The 19,413-nt window shown below is 39.3% G+C and overlaps 1 protein-coding gene across 1 annotated transcript; it reads left to right on the plus strand.

Annotated features, from left to right (window-relative positions):
• On the plus strand, positions 1-18,003 carry LOC111856172 (myosin heavy chain, fast skeletal muscle). The gene is made up of 41 exons (XM_072715605.1): positions 1-31; positions 184-232; positions 384-596; positions 742-885; positions 972-1,128; positions 1,541-1,568; positions 1,671-1,782; positions 1,859-1,951; positions 2,032-2,095; positions 2,179-2,277; positions 2,357-2,460; positions 2,553-2,691; positions 2,846-2,964; positions 3,215-3,364; positions 3,468-3,638; positions 3,725-4,031; positions 4,124-4,197; positions 5,779-5,866; positions 5,979-6,096; positions 6,221-6,344; positions 6,431-6,567; positions 6,881-7,136; positions 7,993-8,235; positions 8,336-8,512; positions 9,589-9,734; positions 9,826-9,916; positions 9,981-10,370; positions 10,454-10,580; positions 10,664-10,782; positions 10,903-11,099; positions 11,187-11,370; positions 11,626-11,791; positions 12,048-12,172; positions 13,564-13,872; positions 13,955-14,158; positions 14,257-14,382; positions 14,487-14,657; positions 14,876-14,980; positions 15,644-15,739; positions 16,049-16,180; positions 17,878-18,003. Exons 3-41 carry the CDS (start codon positions 396-398, stop codon positions 17,893-17,895), a joined length of 5,811 nt encoding a protein of 1,936 aa, XP_072571706.1. The 5' UTR covers positions 1-31; positions 184-232; positions 384-395; the 3' UTR covers positions 17,896-18,003.
• The last annotated feature ends 1,410 nt before the right edge of the window (positions 18,004-19,413 follow it).

Below are 19,413 nucleotides of genomic sequence, written 5' to 3' on the forward strand. Positions count from 1 at the left end.
AACTCTAGCGGTTGTCACTTACCCTGTAAAGGTGAGTCAGTTTGATAGTGTTCTGTAGCAATACCACAGGATGATTGTCTAATTGCGTTAAAAAGGGGTGTGTGAAATATGTAGTCGTATGACTAGATACAAACATGTTGTGAGCATTAAGGGTTTTGAATTTAACTTGGTTTTTTTTTTCAGCATCCGAAAGTAAACCATCTTTCACCTTTCTGTGTCAGCTAAATACGGGGTAAATAATTGTGATCATTGTACAATTCATGACTTATTGTAGCTACATGTTATTTGAAACAATATTGCTTATTTTAAAACATTTGACCCTAACCCAAATGTATTCCTATATCAACACATTAATATGCATTATGTACGAATTTCTCCCTCAGTAAACCGGCATCATGGGGGATTCGGACATGGAGTGTTTTGGCCCGGCGGCCGTTTACCTCCGGAAGCCAGAGAAAGAGAGGATTGAGGCCCAGAACAAACCCTTTGATGCCAAAACGGCCTATTTTGTACCTGAACCTAAGGAGATGTACCTCAAAGGGGTTCTTATTAGTAAAGAGGGGGGCAAAGCCACTGTTAAGACTCTGGATGGTCAAGTAAGTACAGCTAAACATCAGAGTAAACAATAATGATTAGAATAACAGATAATGAGATCATTATCATTCTTCAAATAGTATCATGCCTGCATCAAGGTGACCACAGTATGAAAGCACTGTTTTCAAACACTGTTTAATTTCACAGGCCATGACGGTTAAGGAGGATGACATTCATCCCATGAACCCTCCAAAGTTCGATAAAATTGAGGACATGGCCATGATGACCCACCTCAATGAGCCCGCTGTGCTGTACAACCTCAAAGAGCGTTACGCAGCCTGGATGATCTATGTAGGTTTTCTCATTATTCCTACTTGTGACTATCTTCATGTAAAAATGTTATAAAAATATGTAAATATTTACTTCTTATATTTCAGACATACTCCGGGCTGTTCTGTGTCACTGTGAACCCCTACAAGTGGCTCCCAGTGTACGATGCTTCTGTTGTAACTGCCTACAGGGGCAAGAAGAGAATTGAAGCTCCTCCCCACATCTTCTCCATCTCTGACAATGCCTATCAGTTCATGCTAACAGGTAAAGAATCAGAAAACTTTTATTATCCTGGAGCAAACCATTTGTGATTACCAATGGCACAGTAGACGACCACAGAAAAAGCAATAACAGAAACAGTACAACATTCAATAATTTCTCTATAAAATAAATAAGTATAACAATGGTAATATATTGGTGGGTGAATATGACAATAAGTAAATATTGCACTAGAAAGATAAATATATAAACAGATATTGATATAAATAAGATATATTGCACATGTGCCCTGAGTCACTCCATGGTTGTATGGTCTGATGGCATCTTTATGCTGAGCAATCAGTGGCTAATGAAAACCTTTATAATTGTAACTAATTATAACAGTTTTACAGTATGACAGAAGGTACAGTTATATTATGTATAAAAACAATTAATATGAAACAAATTCTTCTTGCAGATCGTGAAAACCAGTCAATCTTGATTACGTATGTATAAATGCTTACATACTGTTATGAGATGTGTGCACTTTATAAAAATATATACAAAAAAGATACACAAACAGTTGTGAACTCTTTGTCTTTCCTCAGTGGAGAATCCGGTGCAGGAAAGACTGTGAACACCAAACGTGTCATCCAGTATTTTGCAACAATTGCAGTTTCTGGACCAAAGAAAGCAGAGCCTGTTGCTGGAAAAATGCAGGTCAGAGAGAATAATAATTATAATAAGTAACAAACATATAGTAGCAAGAGTCTCAATGTTCCAGTGTCTCCTGTAGGGTTCCCTGGAAGATCAAATCATTGCAGCGAACCCTCTGCTGGAGGCTTATGGTAATGCCAAGACTGTGAGGAATGACAACTCCTCTCGTTTTGTAAGTTTTCAGATTTATTTTAACTAAATACTCACAAAATTAGCTGCAAAATTAGTGTCTTAATATTCTAATACTTACAGGGAAAATTCATCAGAATCCATTTCGGGCAAACGGGAAAACTATCTTCCGCTGATATTGAAACTTGTAAGTTCTCATTTCCCAAACTATTTACTTTAAAATTCATCACAAAATTATAAATGTAACATGTTGCAAACTCCTACTGATAGATTTGCTGGAAAAGTCAAGAGTAACTTTCCAGCTGTCAGCTGAGAGAAGCTACCACATCTTCTATCAACTTATGACAGGCCACAAACCAGAGCTGCTTGGTATGTACCCAGTGTCTGGGGTAAACTTGGGTTTTGTACCTGCAGTTTACATCTGTGAATGTTTTCTTCATCTTTACAGAGGCACTTCTGATCACCACCAATCCATACGACTACCACATGATTAGTCAAGGGGAGATTGCCGTTAAAAGTATCAATGACATTGATGAATTTATAGCCACAGATGTGAGTAAATGATCAATGAATATCATCTTCTAACCACACAGTAACAACAGTAATCTGTCTTAACAGTCATGTTTTTGTTCTGAATCACACAGACTGCCATTGACATCTTGGGCTTCAGTGCTGAGGAGAAAATAGGCATCTACAAACTGACTGGAGCAGTGATGCATCATGGGAACATGAAGTTCAAGCAGAAGCAGAGAGAGGAGCAGGCAGAACCTGATGGCACTGAGGGTGAATCTGAAAATTTGTTTGTCTTAGATTTTATTGGATCACTCAAGTTGAATTACATGTGTCTTAATCTGAATTTCTCTGGAGATAATATAGGTATATGATAATGACATCATATTATAACTGACCCATTATGTATTATCGTTCACGATTTCAGTGGCCGATAAAATCTCCTACCTTATGGGTCTGAATTCTGCTGACCTCCTCAAAGCTCTGTGCTACCCCAGAGTGAAGGTCGGAAATGAGTTTGTGACTAAGGGGCAGACTGTACCTCAGGTATCAATTAACAATTGTTAAGTTTACATTTGGATTCCTATACAGTATTTTACTTCTACAGTTTACATATATATTTTCTAGTCGTACTAGCTAGTGATCCTGTTTATAACATTTCATAAAATAAAAGGTTGTAAAATTTTCAATAAATTTCTTAATTCTGTGTCTCTGTGTTAAGTCAATTTATGCAGATTTATGTATCTTATCACTTATGTATCACGTATAAATTTTTCTTCATTTTTTCATAAACTAGGTTAACAATGCTACCATGGCATTGTGTAAATCAGTCTATGAGAAAATGTTCTTATGGATGGTGGTGCGTATCAATGAGATGTTGGACACCAAGCAGCCGAGACAGTTCTTCATTGGTGTGCTGGATATCGCCGGCTTTGAAATCTTTGATGTGAGTGGATATTATCAGTGCTTATACTATAATGACATTTCATTTATTATTATTTTACTTGTAATTTGAAACGTATAATACAATGTACTGTTTCTCACATCAGTTCAACACATTGGAGCAGCTGTGCATCAACTTCACCAATGAGAAACTGCAACAGTTCTTCAACCATCACATGTTTGTGCTGGAACAAGAGGAGTACAAGAAAGAGGGGATTGAGTGGGAGTTCATTGACTTTGGTATGGACTTGGCTGCCTGCATTGAGCTTATTGAGAAGGTTTGTAACATGGACATTATTCTTTGTGAATAAATTGTGCCCTTTTTTTCTCATTTGGCGTCAATAATCTGTTGTGTCTCCAACAGCCAATGGGCATCTTCTCCATCCTTGAAGAGGAGTGCATGTTCCCCAAGGCTACAGACACAAGCTTCAAAAACAAGCTGTATGACCAGCATCTGGGTAAATCTGCTGCCTTCCAGAAGCCCAAACCTGTCAAAGGCAAAGCTGAGGCCCACTTCTCCCTGGTGCACTATGCTGGCACTGTGGATTACAACATCATCGGCTGGCTGGACAAGAACAAGGATCCTTTGAATGACTCTGTTGTGCAACTATACCAGAAGTCATCAATGAAACTACTGGCACATCTATATGCAAGTCATGCTTCAGCAGAAGGTATTATTACAAACTATACTAGTATTTAAAATGACAGGGTATCACAGCATAAAATTTATTAGAATGTAATGTAACTGTTTAACTATGAATAGATGCTAGTGGAGGTGGCAAGAAGGGAGGCAAGAAGAAGGGTGGCTCCTTCCAGACTGTGTCTGCTCTGTTCAGGGTAAAGTACATGCTTTAATAATTTACTTCCATCTGATGAATGGAAAGGTATACAGATATAAAGATATACCTGTATATCTTGGCGGAGGGCTTCGGATACCTGGGCGTTCACCTGGACAACAGACTGGACTGGAAATGCAACACTGAGACTGCCTTCAGAAAGAGACTGCCGTAGACTCTTTAGGTCTTTCAGTGTGTGCAGCAAGATGTTGCATATCTTCTACCAGACTGTTGTAGCGATTAGGGCTGAACGATTTGGGGAAAATATCTAATCGCGATTTTACTTACAGACATTGCGATTACGATTTGATTTGCGATATAGTTTTTTATGTCAAGCTTCGGTTGAATATTTAGTGTGTAGTAAATTTAAAACATATGATGCAGCATTACCACATGAGATATCATCAAAATATTACCTGATCTATATTCTAATGCAAGGATGAGAATTTAAAGATGTCGTGTGTTAAGTTAAATAATGTAATAATGAACAAATTCAGCAAAAAGAAAAAGCAATAGCTACATAAACACGACTGTATTATGGATTTTACGGCATTCCGGGGGTCACAGACTCTGCTGCTGTGAGGATTACTGACCGTCTCATTGTTGTTTTGATGGATTATATGCTAATGTGATTTCCCATTAACAAAAACAAAAGGTGTGATACGATGAAGTATATCGCAGCTGGTGTTTAAAAGGAGGTTGCCGTTTCTATTGATGATAGGACCTTTCTGAAACAATCTCGGACCACGAAGTAGGAAGCCAATTCACTTATAGCTCAGTAGCGGAATCAGTATTTTTTCCGCACTGCCAATGCAGAATTTTCTTCAGGTTTCACGTATTTGCTGTTTGTGGGCGTGTACTCCGTCGCCTCGGGCCATTTCTGATTGGTAAGCATGACTGTCACATAAGGAGCACGGCGCTTGTGATTGGTGAGAACGACTGTCACATAGGGAGCACGGTATGAGTTTGGAAGACTATTCTTACAACAGTTTTAAACCCTGGGTCCGACCTGCTGTGTAATGTATGTCCTAAATCGCAGCCTTTGCGATTTGCTAATCGCGTTGTTCCAAATCGTGATTTCGATTTGAAATCGTTCAGCCCTAGTAGCGAGTGCTATTTTCTATGCAGCCATCTGTCGGGGCAGTGGCATCAAGTCTCCTTCCTTGAGACAATACATAATGCACATTTACATTTATTTATTTTTGCACACTAACATTTAACGTATTTGTACCTACATATTTTTGTAACTTGGTGTTATGTTTACCCTGACTACCCATATACCTAGCTCATGTCTGTGTGTTCCTGACATTTATGTAAAAGGCTATTGCAACAAAAAAAATTCCCTTTGGGTACAAATAAAGTAATCTGAAACTGAATACACATTTAATCATTGTACAATCATACTGATAATTCTTGTATCTTTATCCGTTTAAATATCTATTTCAATGATTAAGCTATCAATGCACTGCCTCCACAGTATTTTGACTTAAACAGTAATATCAAATATATACACCAATGCAGAAACCCAGATGGTCTAGTTAAATCACCTCAATATAATGACACACATCCTTTCATCCTACAGGAGAACCTGGGCAAGCTGATGACCAACCTGAGAAGCACTCACCCTCACTTTGTGCGCTGCCTGATTCCAAACGAATCGAAGACACCAGGTTTGTACAGCACTGCACATTACATCAACTGTGTAAACTTCAATATTAAAGCAGTTTCACTAGGTTTATTCAGATTTTACGTATAATTCCTTTACTTTCATTTATCCTCCAGGTCTGATGGAGAACTTCCTGGTTATCCATCAGCTGAGGTGTAACGGTGTGCTGGAAGGTATCAGGATCTGCAGAAAGGGTTTCCCCAGCAGAATCCTCTATGGTGACTTCAAGCAGAGGTCATTTTACACACTTCTCTTTCATGGATTACTCCATCAATAGGATACATTTCCTAATAACAGCAAAACATAAATCACAGTCTTAACTTGCAAAATTATAACTTTTCAACCTTTACTGCCACAGATACAAAGTCCTGAATGCCAGTGTGATTCCAGAAGGACAGTTCATTGACAACAAGAAGGCTTCAGAGAAGCTCTTGGGTTCAATAGATGTTGACCACACTCAGTACAAGTTTGGCCACACCAAGGTAAAAGGCTATAACATTCTTGCAACACAGATTATAGTAGCTGTAACCCTGTTTTGGACTAAATATTTACCTATAAATGATACCAGGTGTTCTTCAAAGCTGGTCTGCTGGGGCAGCTAGAGGAGATGCGAGATGATAAACTGGCCATTTTGATCACTATGACTCAAGCTCTGTGCCGTGGTTTCCTCATGAGAAGAGAGTTCATGAAGATGATGGAAAGAAGGTATATCAGTGATACAATGCAATAATTGTTTCATTACATGTAAAATAATTTTATGAATCTAACAGGGACATAAGTTATAGACAACTGACAAGAGTCCAACAGTACCTTGATAATTTAGGAATCGTTACCTTCCATGTGCAGCTCTCATTGTCTAATCTATCCAGCACAAAATTTGATTATTTCAACAAATCAAAATCATCAATATATTGTGACATTTACATGGGCAACATACAAAATTCACTATATTTAAATTCATCCAATTCCACTTATTGCTAAATTCTGTCTAATTAACAATATAATTTTCCTGTGACAGGGAGTCTATTTTTACCATCCAATACAACATCCGCTCATTCATGAATGTTAAAACCTGGCCATGGATGAAAGTGTACTTCAAGATCAAGCCACTCCTGAAGAGTGCAGAAGCTGAGAAGGAAATGGCCAACATGAAGGTGGACTTTGAGAAGACCAAAGAAGAGCTGACGAAAGCACTGGCCAAGAAGAAGGAGCTGGAGGAGAAAATGGTTTCCCTGCTGCAGGAGAAGAATGACCTGCAGTTACAAGTGCAGTCGGTATGTAAATCTGATTAGGTGACAGAGAAATGAAAATAGTCAGCTGACCAGTATGATATAAATGAAGAGTCATTTTGATCTTACAGCTTTAACAAATAACTTATTGTAGCAGGGCATGACAGATGACAATCCATGGAGCAGCTTATAGCCAAGAAGGCAAATGTATTATACACTAAACTCAAAAGGAACAAGAGACAAAAAGACCAGGAGGTGTCCAAACACAGGCAAGGCAGCAAATAAGGACTAAACCAGAGCAAATCACAAGGAAACACATGGACTTAAATCAGGGAAAGTGAAACACATTGAATGTGCAGAACTAATACACAAGCCAGTAGCACATGCAATGACCAACTAAGAAATTAGGGTAAGAGCAGGCACATATATACTGTACACAGATAACAAGACTTGACGAGGGACAGGTGAGAACCATTGAGAACTGATTAACAAAGAAAAGGTGAGGGTAATTACAGTGAAATGTAGGGAACAGGGCTATATTCGAGATACAGGGGACAAAGGTGAAACGATTACAAAACTCGAGGCAAAGAGGAATAGCTAACCAAGGTACAAGAACAAGGATCCAAAACTTAAGACCATAATTAGCAAAGCATACAAAACACAAAGTGTCCAACACAGTTGAGGCCAGCCTTTGTCCAGCCTCAAATCCATAATGGAGGACATGATTATAGTTCTTATGGTTCTTAGCCAGCCACTTAGCCCATCCAGCCACATAGCAGCTTTAGGAGCTAGCAAACACTAGGCCCTGAGAAAAGGGCTACGACAACAAAGAAGGAAACCACAGAGAACAAGATCAGGCAGAGACTGATTCTGAAATAACATTAATTTTGTTTATACTTAGGAAACTGAAAATCTCACAGACGCAGAGGAAAGGTGTGAGGGTCTCATCAAAAGTAAAATCCAGCTTGAAGCAAAACTCAAAGAGACAAATGAGAGGCTGGAGGATGAGGAGGAAATCAATGCTGAGTTGACTGCCAAGAAGAGGAAACTGGAGGATGAATGTTCTGAGCTAAAGAAAGACATAGATGACTTGGAGCTGACCTTGGCTAAAGTGGAGAAGGAGAAACATGCCACAGAAAACAAGGTTAATCTTCATTGATTAATCACTATACATCTATGAATAATTTCCTGAACTCTTAACTCTTCTTAACTCCTTAACTATGCATGAAATGCTTTCCTCTCAGGTTAAAAACCTTACTGAGGAGATGGCCACTCTGGATGAGACTATTGCCAAGTTGACCAAGGAGAAGAAAGCCCTCCAGGAGGCACATCAGCAGACTCTGGATGATCTCCAAGCAGAGGAAGACAAAGTCAACACTCTCACCAAAGCAAAGACCAAACTTGAACAGCAAGTGGATGATGTAATTAAAGCAAAAAATATTGGCTTTTTTGCACACAAGCTAAGATATAATGGAAAACCAATTAATTGGTTCCCGGCCCCCCAAAATTACACCTAAATATGTTGTTTTTTTTTTAGCATTTAGACACAAAATGAACAGGATAAACCAAGAAGAACATTTTTTTCTTAATGGCTTCCAAAACGATAAAGATCTTATCCCAACATTACCCCTGTCCTGCCCCGATGGTCCGCTCCATCCGTGTGCCACGCCCCCTCGTTAACCTCGTGTGGGATCCCCATGTGATCAGCTGTTTCTGGTTGTTGTCATTAGTCCTCTGTATTAAGTCCGCATTTCAGTTTGTTCCCCCAGTCCGGTCATTGGGTGTGTTCGACTTGCTTACAGCGCTGGCTTAAAGCAACGCATTCTGATCCTGACGCAATGCATTACGGTTAGATGCATTGAGACCTCTCACCCGGCTGCACAAACTGGAACCGCCTCCGTGACGACACACCTTTGCCCGTATTGGCTGAAGAGTTTAGTTACACGCATGACGTTTGTATCCCAGGCAGTTCCGATGCGTAATCTGCTATTTCTCCCGAATATCACATAAAGCAGTGAGAACTGGTTTTCAGTTAATTTACATGGTAAAATAAAGTTTAAATAAATGACATAAATGCTCTAATAGTACACGTAAGTTAGTGGTTTATTTATTGTTTGTTACTGTAATGATGCGCTGCTTTATTTGGTTAATCGTCCAGTCTGTGAAGAAGGCATTCAAGTAAGAATTGCATTGTAGTATGACTCATTTCCTGGCGCGTACAATTTATATTAGGTCAGCGTTCACGGTTCGACTTCTGATATTCAGATTGAGTTCTAGGTCAAACTGGTTCGTTCGACTTTCAAGAAATTTGAGTTCTAGTGAGTTCGAGAACCGAGGTACCACTGTAATTGCCGACATTAGACTGTAATAACTGATGTTATTATGTGGCACCACACTATAGAGTCAGTTGGCTATTTAAAAATATTTTAAGATTTTTTTAAAAACAATTTGAATAGAAGTGTGGCAGTTCCATAATTTCCTGTTTAAATTTCTTAAGTTGGAAGGTTCCCTAGAACAAGAGAAAAAGCTACGCATGGATCTTGAGAGAGCCAAGAGAAAGCTTGAGGGAGACCTGAAACTTGCCCAGGAATCTATAATGGACCTGGAGAATGACAAGCAGCAGTCAGAGGAGAAGATAAAGAAGTAAGATACAATTCAAATATATTAACAGGCATCACACAAAAGCAAACACGTATTATATACATTTCTAATTTATTCTTCTATTTTTTGATAGGAGAGACTTTGAGACCAGTCAACTTCTTAGCAGGATTGAAGATGAACAGACTCTTGGAGCTCAATTTCAAAAGAAGATTAAAGAGCTGCAGGTACTTCAAATGAACAATGTGGAGCTATCTAGTACTATGACTTACACACTGTCATGTATTCTAGGCTCGTATTGAGGAGCTGGAGGAAGAAATTGAGGCTGAACGTGCTGCCAGAGCCAAGGTTGAGAAACAGAGGGCTGATCTGTCCAGGGAACTTGAGGAGATCAGTGAGAGGCTTGAGGAAGCAGGTGGTGCAACCTCTGCTCAGATCGAGATGAACAAAAAACGTGAGGCTGAGTTCCTGAAGCTGCGGCGTGACCTTGAAGAGTCCACCCTGCAGCATGAGGCTACAGCTGCTGCCCTCCGTAAGAAGCAGGCTGACAGTGTAGCAGAGCTGGGAGAACAAATCGACAACCTTCAGCGTGTCAAGCAGAAGCTGGAGAAGGAGAAGAGTGAATACAAAATGGAAATCGATGACCTGAGCAGCAACATGGAGGCTGTTGCAAAATCAAAGGTATGTGGAAGCTAAGATCTTCAGGGTAATGAAAGCGAATTTGATAACAGTCTCTATTTTCATAAATCTATAAATTCTGACAGGCCAACCTGGAGAAAATGTGCCGCACCCTTGAAGATCAACTAAGTGAACTTAAGTCAAAGAATGATGAAAATGTTCGCCAGCTAAATGATATGAGTGCACAGAGAGCAAGACTCCAGACAGAGAATGGTAAGTAAAATACATCTTTAAGCAATAAATATCAAGAGAAGTGCAACATAAATATTATGATTTTGTTGCATTTACTTATTTAGGTGAATTCGGTCGTCAGCTTGAGGAGAAAGAAGCTCTTGTTTCCCAGCTGACTAGAGGTAAACAGGCCTACACACAGCAGATTGAGGAGCTCAAGAGGCATATTGAAGAGGAAGTCAAGGTAAGCAGAAGAAGTTTGGTTCTGGTAGAGAAAAAAAGGGCATTTGACCTGGAACAGATGTTGTGATGATCATAAGAGTTTAGTACTAAAACATTAAGTATTACTGAAATATATCCTTAGGCCAAGAATGCCCTGGCCCATGCTCTACAGTCAGCCCGCCATGACTGTGACCTCCTCAGAGAGCAATATGAGGAGGAGCAGGAGGCCAAGGCTGAACTGCAGCGTGGAATGTCCAAGGCCAACAGTGAGGTGGCTCAGTGGAGGACCAAATATGAGACTGATGCCATCCAACGTACTGAGGAGCTTGAGGAGGCCAAGTAACTACACTGACTCTACATCTTCACTTAACTCCATAAATTTATGTAAAGATAATTCCAGTGAAACTAAAATTTCACTCTCCACAGGAAAAAGCTTGCTCAGCGTCTCCAGGATGCAGAGGAATCTATTGAGGCTGTCAATGCCAAATGTGCTTCTCTGGAGAAGACCAAACAGAGACTGCAGGGTGAGGTGGAGGACCTCATGATCGATGTAGAACGAGCAAATGCATTAGCTGCCAATCTAGACAAGAAGCAAAGAAACTTTGATAAGGTAAAGACATTTTATATATATTATTAAAAGTTCTATCAAAGTAAAACCTCTATTTCTCTTTCTGTAGTGCACCAGATACCTCATATAGAACCTCCTAATAAAGTAGTTGGTAGAAACCATCATTTTAATATTATTTAATATTATTAACTTAGGGTCTTCACATCACAGTCTCACTACCTGCGATCTTAAAGTTTCTTAAAAGCATCATCTCAAGTCTCAAGTATTCTCAGTGTCTTGTATGTTTCATGTTTCCAGGTCCTGGCTGAATGGAAGCAGAAGTATGAGGAAAGTCAGGCAGAGCTGGAAGGGGCTCTGAAAGAGGCTCGTTCTCTCAGCACTGAACTGTTCAAGATGAAGAACTCCTATGAGGAAACTCTGGACCAGCTAGAGACCATGAAGAGAGAGAACAAGAACCTGCAGCGTATGTTCAGTCACTTTTATATGAATTATGTAAAACTAAATTTGATGGCCATCCAGCTCTAGCTTCCAGCTTATTTATCCATCCTTTCCACATCAATTGATCTCTTTGAACTTAGCAGCTTTGGAAATTCTGATTGTGAAGCAAATTTTTTCAAAATACATCAAAGATTATATGTTTTAAGTAATGCATGGGAAATTGGTGTAAACTTCAGATGCAAGTCAAAACATTGTTTGACTTGTTTTATGTTTATTTATAGAGGAGATATCAGACCTGACTGAACAAATCGGTGAGAGTGGAAAGACCATCCATGAGCTTGAGAAGGCCAAGAAGACAGTAGAGACAGAAAAGACAGAAATCCAGACTGCTCTAGAGGAAGCCGAGGTAATCAGAAACTAATATGAATTTCCATCCAAACTTTTTAAATCAGCGCTTCCCGACCTTAATTCTATCAGGCATACTATATATGCTAGTTTTTACTACAAAGCTGCTGATCAAATTAATGACTAGACTTTTAAAATATTGATTAAAACTAGGGCTGTCACTATCAATTAAATCAATAATCGAGTAATCTACTGATTAATCTGACGACTCACCAAGTAATCAATTATAATATGCAGTAAAACCTCAGATTGTGAGCATAATTCATTCCGGAAACGTGCTTATAATCCAAAGCACTTGTATACAAAGCGAATTGTCCCATAAGAAATAATGGAAACTCAGATGATTCGTTCCACAACCCAAAAATATTCATATAAAAATGATTAATACAAAATATAAAGTAAAAATACATAAAACAAATTAACCTGCACTTTACCTTTGAAAAGAATCGTGGATGATGTGAGGGAAAGAGAGAGAGGAGAAGAGGAGGGTTATTTTGTAGGACGACGTGCAGTATAACTAACGGAATCACTGCTATCTGTTGGCTCACTGGAATCTTTTTCATTTTGTGCGACTTTAACAAGGAACCTATCCAATAACAGCCACTTCTGCCTCCTTTACGATTCCGCAGAAATGTGAACATTGCATTGTCATTAAACAGATTCATCGCTCGCACTGCTACACCCTTATTCGGGTGGTGCTTTTCTACAAAATTTTGACTATACGATTGAGGCATGCCGACTGAGACCAAGCATGGGAGACGATTACCCACAATTCTGCAGCGAGAGAGAAGAACCATCGGCTTAGTTGTGATCACGTGACGCTCGGCAGACAAAGCGTATACGTAATATTCGTTTATCAAGTTCAAATGAGGTCCGCTGGTCCCGGCTGTGCGCCTTTATGAACATGCAGAAAAAGCATTGGATATAGCGGACTCGCTGACTGAGAATTTCGCTTATAATGGACAAACAGTTTGGTCCCCAGGGCCGCTTTTAGCTGTAGTTTTGTTCGGCTATAACAGACATGCAGGCTCTGCTTACAAGGCGGTGGCGTGCCGGTGATATCCTGATAGCACTGATACCTAGTCGGGATTATTAATAGTCAGGTAAAGTTGGATTACTACATGTACAATATAATAATCTATACCACAAGTGTGTCTGCTGGGGTGTGGCATGAGTAAATGGTGTCCTGTAGTTGTGCTCTGGTCATACTCTGGATATAAAGGACTCTCGATATAACGGACTGTTTTCCCAGGTCCCTTGAAGTGCCAGAATTTTAATCAATTTTTTAAATAATCAAGTAATCAATTTTAATCAAGTAATTGTCCTTATAAAAAGTTCTTGACAATCTTATAAATTTTACAATTTATATTCTCTGTGTTGTTTTGTTCACAGGCTACCCTGGAACATGAGGAATCCAAAATCTTACGAGTGCAGCTGGAGCTCAACCAAGTCAAGGGTGAAATTGACAGAAAGCTGGCTGAGAAAGATGAGGAGATGGAGCAGATCAAGAGGAACAGCCAGAGGATCATTGATTCCATGCAGACCACTTTGGATGCAGAAGTCAGGAGCAGAAATGATGCTCTAAGGGTCAAGAAGAAGATGGAGGGAGACCTCAATGAAATGGAGATTCAGCTCAGCCATGCCAACCGTCAGGCTGCAGAGGCCCAGAAACAACTGAGAAATGTCCAGGGACAGCTTAAGGTATCTATGCAGTAATCTTGATGACAAAAGAGACTAGTGTATCACTCAGTAAAAAGATAATGGAAAACATGTTATTCTACAGGATGCCCAACTGCACCTTGATGAAGCTATAAGGGGACAGGAGGAGATGAAGGAGCAGGTTGCCATGGTGGAGCGCAGGAATACTCTGATGCTGGCTGAGATTGAGGAACTGAGAATTGCTCTGGAGCAGACAGAGAGAGGCCGCAAAGTGGCCGAGCAGGAGCTGGTCGATGCCAGTGAGCGTGTTGGACTGCTGCACTCCCAGGTATGTTTGAAACATCAAAAGTTATGTATGATCTTCCTGGAGACATTGCTCTAATTAAGTTGTATATGTTATAATGAAAACACATCAATGTCTTTCAGAACACCAGCCTGATTAACACCAAGAAGAAGCTTGAAGCTGATCTTGTTCAGGTCCAGGGTGAGGTGGACGATGCCATTCAGGAAGCCAGAAATGCAGAGGAGAAGGCCAAGAAGGCCATTACTGATGTGAGTCACATATTAAAACAAAAATTACTTTGAGACTGTAAAACAGTAAAATATCCAGGACCAACATCATTCTTATAAAAAACAATTGCGAATGAACCTTTCAGGCTGCCATGATGGCAGAGGAGCTGAAGAAGGAGCAGGACACCAGCGCCCACCTGGAGAGGATGAAGAAGAACCTTGAGGTCACAGTGAAGGACCTGCAGCACCGTCTGGATGAAGCTGAGAGCCTGGCCATGAAGGGTGGAAAGAAACAGCTCCAGAAACTGGAAGCCAGGGTACATTACCATCACTGTTTACTGAACATTTGCATTAGTTTTTTTGATTTTTCGTAAATTAGGCAAACAAACCCTATATTAGTATCCATGCTGTAATGAAAACCAGCAGGGAAGATGCGCTGGAGGACCAAGGGTGAGAAAAACTGGACCTGGTTTTGTCAAAAAAAAACTTGAGCAATAGCAAAAGCAGTAATTTATGCATTTTTAATTCATTTAAGGTGCGTGAGCTGGAAGGGGAAGTTGAAGCTGAACAGAGACGTGGAGCTGAAGCTATTAAAGGTGTCCGTAAATATGAAAGGAGGGTCAAGGAGCTTACCTACCAGGTAGGACTTTAGCCAAACTTATAGAAACGCACTGTATTAAAGGAAACCATACATAGTAATACATTTAATAAATCAGTCAAAATACTCAAATTGAACTGGCCACACCTGAAAAAACATACTTGCACAATTGATTTCTTCTATCAAAGACTATTTAGACCTGAGTCCAGTATATGATCTGGAAGAAAAAAAAAGAGTATGAATTTGTTCTTTTGTCGCTGGTGATGTACAATCAAGGGTAAATGTACCTTTCAAGATACAGAAATGGACTATGAGGAACATTTTTGTACCATTGTGGGTACATTAATGTTGTTTGTTCCTTTGACGATGTTCCTCAGAGTCCATTTCTGTACTTTGAATTAGGTTAAAAAGGTACATTTACAGCTAGGGTATAATTGGCAGACCCTTTAAGGTAAATCCCCAGTGACAAGCAAAGGTAATTGGTACTCATCATTTTCTCACAGTGTAGAGACATATGTGCAAAAGACAGTGTAGAGAAAATATTAGCTCAGAGTAGCTTACTGGGTACTGTTTTAGCCTTGCACCAGCAAAGCTCTAAATTGCTCAACCTGGAAGATACTAAACATGGATTTATATCAGTTGTTAATCTTTTTCCTTAAAATCTGAATACACACATATTACACTTATAACTTTAATTTCCCACAGACTGAGGAAGACAAGAAGAATGTGACCAGACTGCAGGATCTGGTCGACAAGCTCCAGATGAAAGTGAAGTCCTACAAGAGACAGGCTGAGGAAGCTGTAAGTCAACATCTTAGTGCTGTTAGAAAATAAGGTTAAACACAAGGCTAATTATGAGAATTTTGTATGACTTTGAACTGCTTTCAGGGCAGTCAGTTAATTGATGAGAATTTCGTGTTATTTTAAAGTGCTCAATCTGTACATTTTCAAAGTTTGTTCCTATTATTACACGAAATGACGACATTGACACTAACTGTAATAAAGAGAAAAATTCTTGTTCATTTAAAACTGTTGCCATAATTCCATTAACGAAATCATATACTTTGGAAGACAGAGGCAGGGATGAAACACCATCTTTCTCATTCACAGGAGGAGCAGGCCAACACTCACCTGTCCAGGTTCAGGAAGGTGCAGCATGAGATGGAGGAAGCCCAGGAGCGTGCCGACATCGCTGAGTCTCAGGTCAACAAGCTGAGAGCCAAGAGCCGCGACATTGGCAAGGTATATTCATGTTAAAATTTCATTCAACTAGTAAGGCAGTCTTCAACACTGCTATAGCCTTCCCAGTCAGGTGATGATGCCGCTTCCAAATAGTAGTGGGTCTCTTGTACTTAACTGATTTTTTCTTGAGAATAGGGGCAAAATCTTATATTTAGGGGATTGTAATTTTTACTCTTCAATCATGCTGAGAAAATATATTTTAAAACATCATAGTCAGTCACATACAAATTCATAATATTGTAATATAAAACACATTTATAACACAAATACACAGTAGGTGTATAATAGACATTTTTATTGACAAACCCATTTTTAAATCATTCTGAATATACTGTTAATGAATATAACAGGAAAGATCCATCTGACAGAGGTGGCAACATATAAAACAGAATAGTACACAAACATTTAAACTTGCCCTTTCAAACACGAATCTTAACAACACGAATTTTAACAAAACTCTTACATTGAAACCTTAAAACATCTGACATAGCTGACTTCTTACGAAGTTGTCAACATTGGGCCTCATTCACCAACCATTCTTACGAACAAATTTGTTCTTAAACCCCACATACGCACTGTTTTTTATGAAGATTCTGGCATTCACCTATGTTTTCATATCGGAATTTGTTCTTAGCTAAGAACAGAATCTACGCACACTCAAGGCCATTCGTACGCACATTTGAGTAATGATAGTTTGTTCAAAATAATCGGTTATAGCAGTTTTGTTCATTCTACAGTTCATAAAATGAAAGGATTTGAATAATTTATAAAAGTAAAATATAAAAAATAATATCAAAGTGTAAAAATTACTTTCATGGTAGTAACGGCGATCATGCGGATTATAAATAGGTCTGTTTCTGCGCATTGGCCTTGCTATCAAAATGGCATTTCTGTTACTTCTTGAAGAGCTTACCATACATGCTCTGAGAAGGGAACGCATGTTTGAAGATCATTTAGACATATTTGGCACACAGCGCTCATAGAGAAGGTGATATCTTTCCATGTATCAGCTTTCTTGGGGGCTTTATATCCACTGGTTACGCTACTAAATAGCATGTGTCTATTTGCATTTACCTCCTGTACAGTAAAATCCAGTTATAACAGACTTCAAGGGACCTGGCAAAACAGTCCGTTATATCTAGAGTTGCTGTATGCCCAGAACACAACTACAGGACAACATTTACTCATGCCACACCCCAGCAGACACACTTGTGGTATAAATTATTATATTGTACATGTAGTAATCCAGCTTGCCTGACCAGATGCGTGACTATTAATAATCCCGACTATGTATCTACGCTGGATATCGCTGGCACGCCAGGCGCCTTGTAGGTGGAAATGTACGTGGGGTTTAAGAACAAATATGTTCGTAAGAACGGTTGGTGAATGAGGCCCAATGAAAGCAGTTCCAATAATTATGTAAATCTTATTGCTTTCATACAGATAAATATTTTAAATATAACATTTCACCAAAAAAATATTTAATTAGTATGTCAATATGTGATAATTTTATGTTTTTTCAGTAAGATGTGATTTGGCCAAATTCTGAAGAATGGATGATGTGCAACATCATATGCATAACCATAAGGAGTTATGGGTTTATTTACTATGAATGAGTCCCTTGAATGTACAGTGACATATATTACATATACTCTCTATAGTGTGCTTGTCTGCATATGTATATGTTTCTTTTTTAGACCAAGGAGGCTGAATGAGGAAATGAAAGGCAGATCTCCCAGCGGGTGTAACAAGCAATCATACAATATGAATTTCTTGTAAAGCACCTTTATATAAGTTAAAAAATAAAACTAGTCATGTCATAAGCTTGTGTCGTATTCATTTTTGTCACAAATGTTGTTCTTAACTACTATGGCATGTAACACAAGCAGTAAATAATCCAAACCTTTTCATATCTCATGTCCTTTCATACCTCTCTCTCCAGATCTCTGGTTAAATGACATTAAGTGTTGTTACCTGTGCCTCTCCAACAAGATCCATTAGTAGAACAGCATACAGAAACGGGAACCCTAAGCAGTCTACTTCACCAGTTTGTTTGTCCATTCATTCATCCATCCATCTAGCCATCCATCCATCCTCTCATTGTTTATCCAGTAGTAGGGCACAAGTGGCCTAACACAGGGCACAAGGCCAGTGCAATCCTGGGAGGGTATGGCAGTCTATCATAGGGCACTTAAGCAGTACACTGAATCTATACTGACTCCAGTTTATTCTTGTATCGTCCAAGCCCATAATGTCAAAGTACCACTACATGATAATTTACTCATATAAGTTACTTCAGGCCCCTTTTTAGCAGAGGCCCCTGGCCTTAAGTCTGTGTATTATATACACTATATTAGTATTGGGACACAGTAGGTCCCATTCTATTCTCTTAATCCCTGATTTCGGGTATTTCATTGCCACAGGTGTATAAAATCAAGCACTCAGCCATGCAGTCAGGTTCACAAACTTTTGTGAAAGAATGGGTCGTTCTGAAGAGCTCAGTAAATTTTCAAGTGTGGTACTGCCATAGGATGCCATCTTTGCAATAAGACAGTTTGTGAAATTTCTTCCCAGCTAGATATTCCATGGTGAACTGTTTGTGGTATTATTGCAAAGTGGAAGTGTTTAGGAACAAAAGAAACTCAACCGCGAAGTGACAGACCATGTAAAGTAACAGAATAGGATTGCTGAGAATTGAGGGGCATTGTGCATAAAATTCAACAGCGCTCTGTTGACTCAACAACTGCAAACTTCCTCTAGCATTAACCCCAGCACAAAAACTATGTGCCAGGAGCTTCATGGAATGGGCTTCCATGACCAAGCGCAACCCTCACATCACCAAGTGGAATCCTGTCTTGGGTGTGCCCTCACTTTCCCTCCGTGCTTCCTGGCTCACTGGACTTTTTCATTGGGTAAAATGATCTACACTAAAGTGCCACCGAGAATCAACCCCTTCCTCAATATACAGTCAGTGAAAATGAATACAAAGGATATTGTGACCCAAACATGAAAAATAAGCCATTTAACTTGTATATACTGTATTTAATTAATATAAATCGCAAAGTCATGCAGGGATGCAGCCAAACCACCCAGATCAAGAAACTCTATAGAAATTCCATTGTAATATCATACTCTGGCTTCTTACTACCCTGTAGTATTAAGTATTAAGTGCTCCAGAGCAATAGCACTTGTGATACTACATCATAAAGGAAAAATATCATATAGGCATTTCA

Source organism: Paramormyrops kingsleyae, chromosome 8 (assembly GCF_048594095.1).
Source record: "Paramormyrops kingsleyae isolate MSU_618 chromosome 8, PKINGS_0.4, whole genome shotgun sequence".
NCBI lineage: Eukaryota > Metazoa > Chordata > Actinopteri > Osteoglossiformes > Mormyridae > Paramormyrops > Paramormyrops kingsleyae.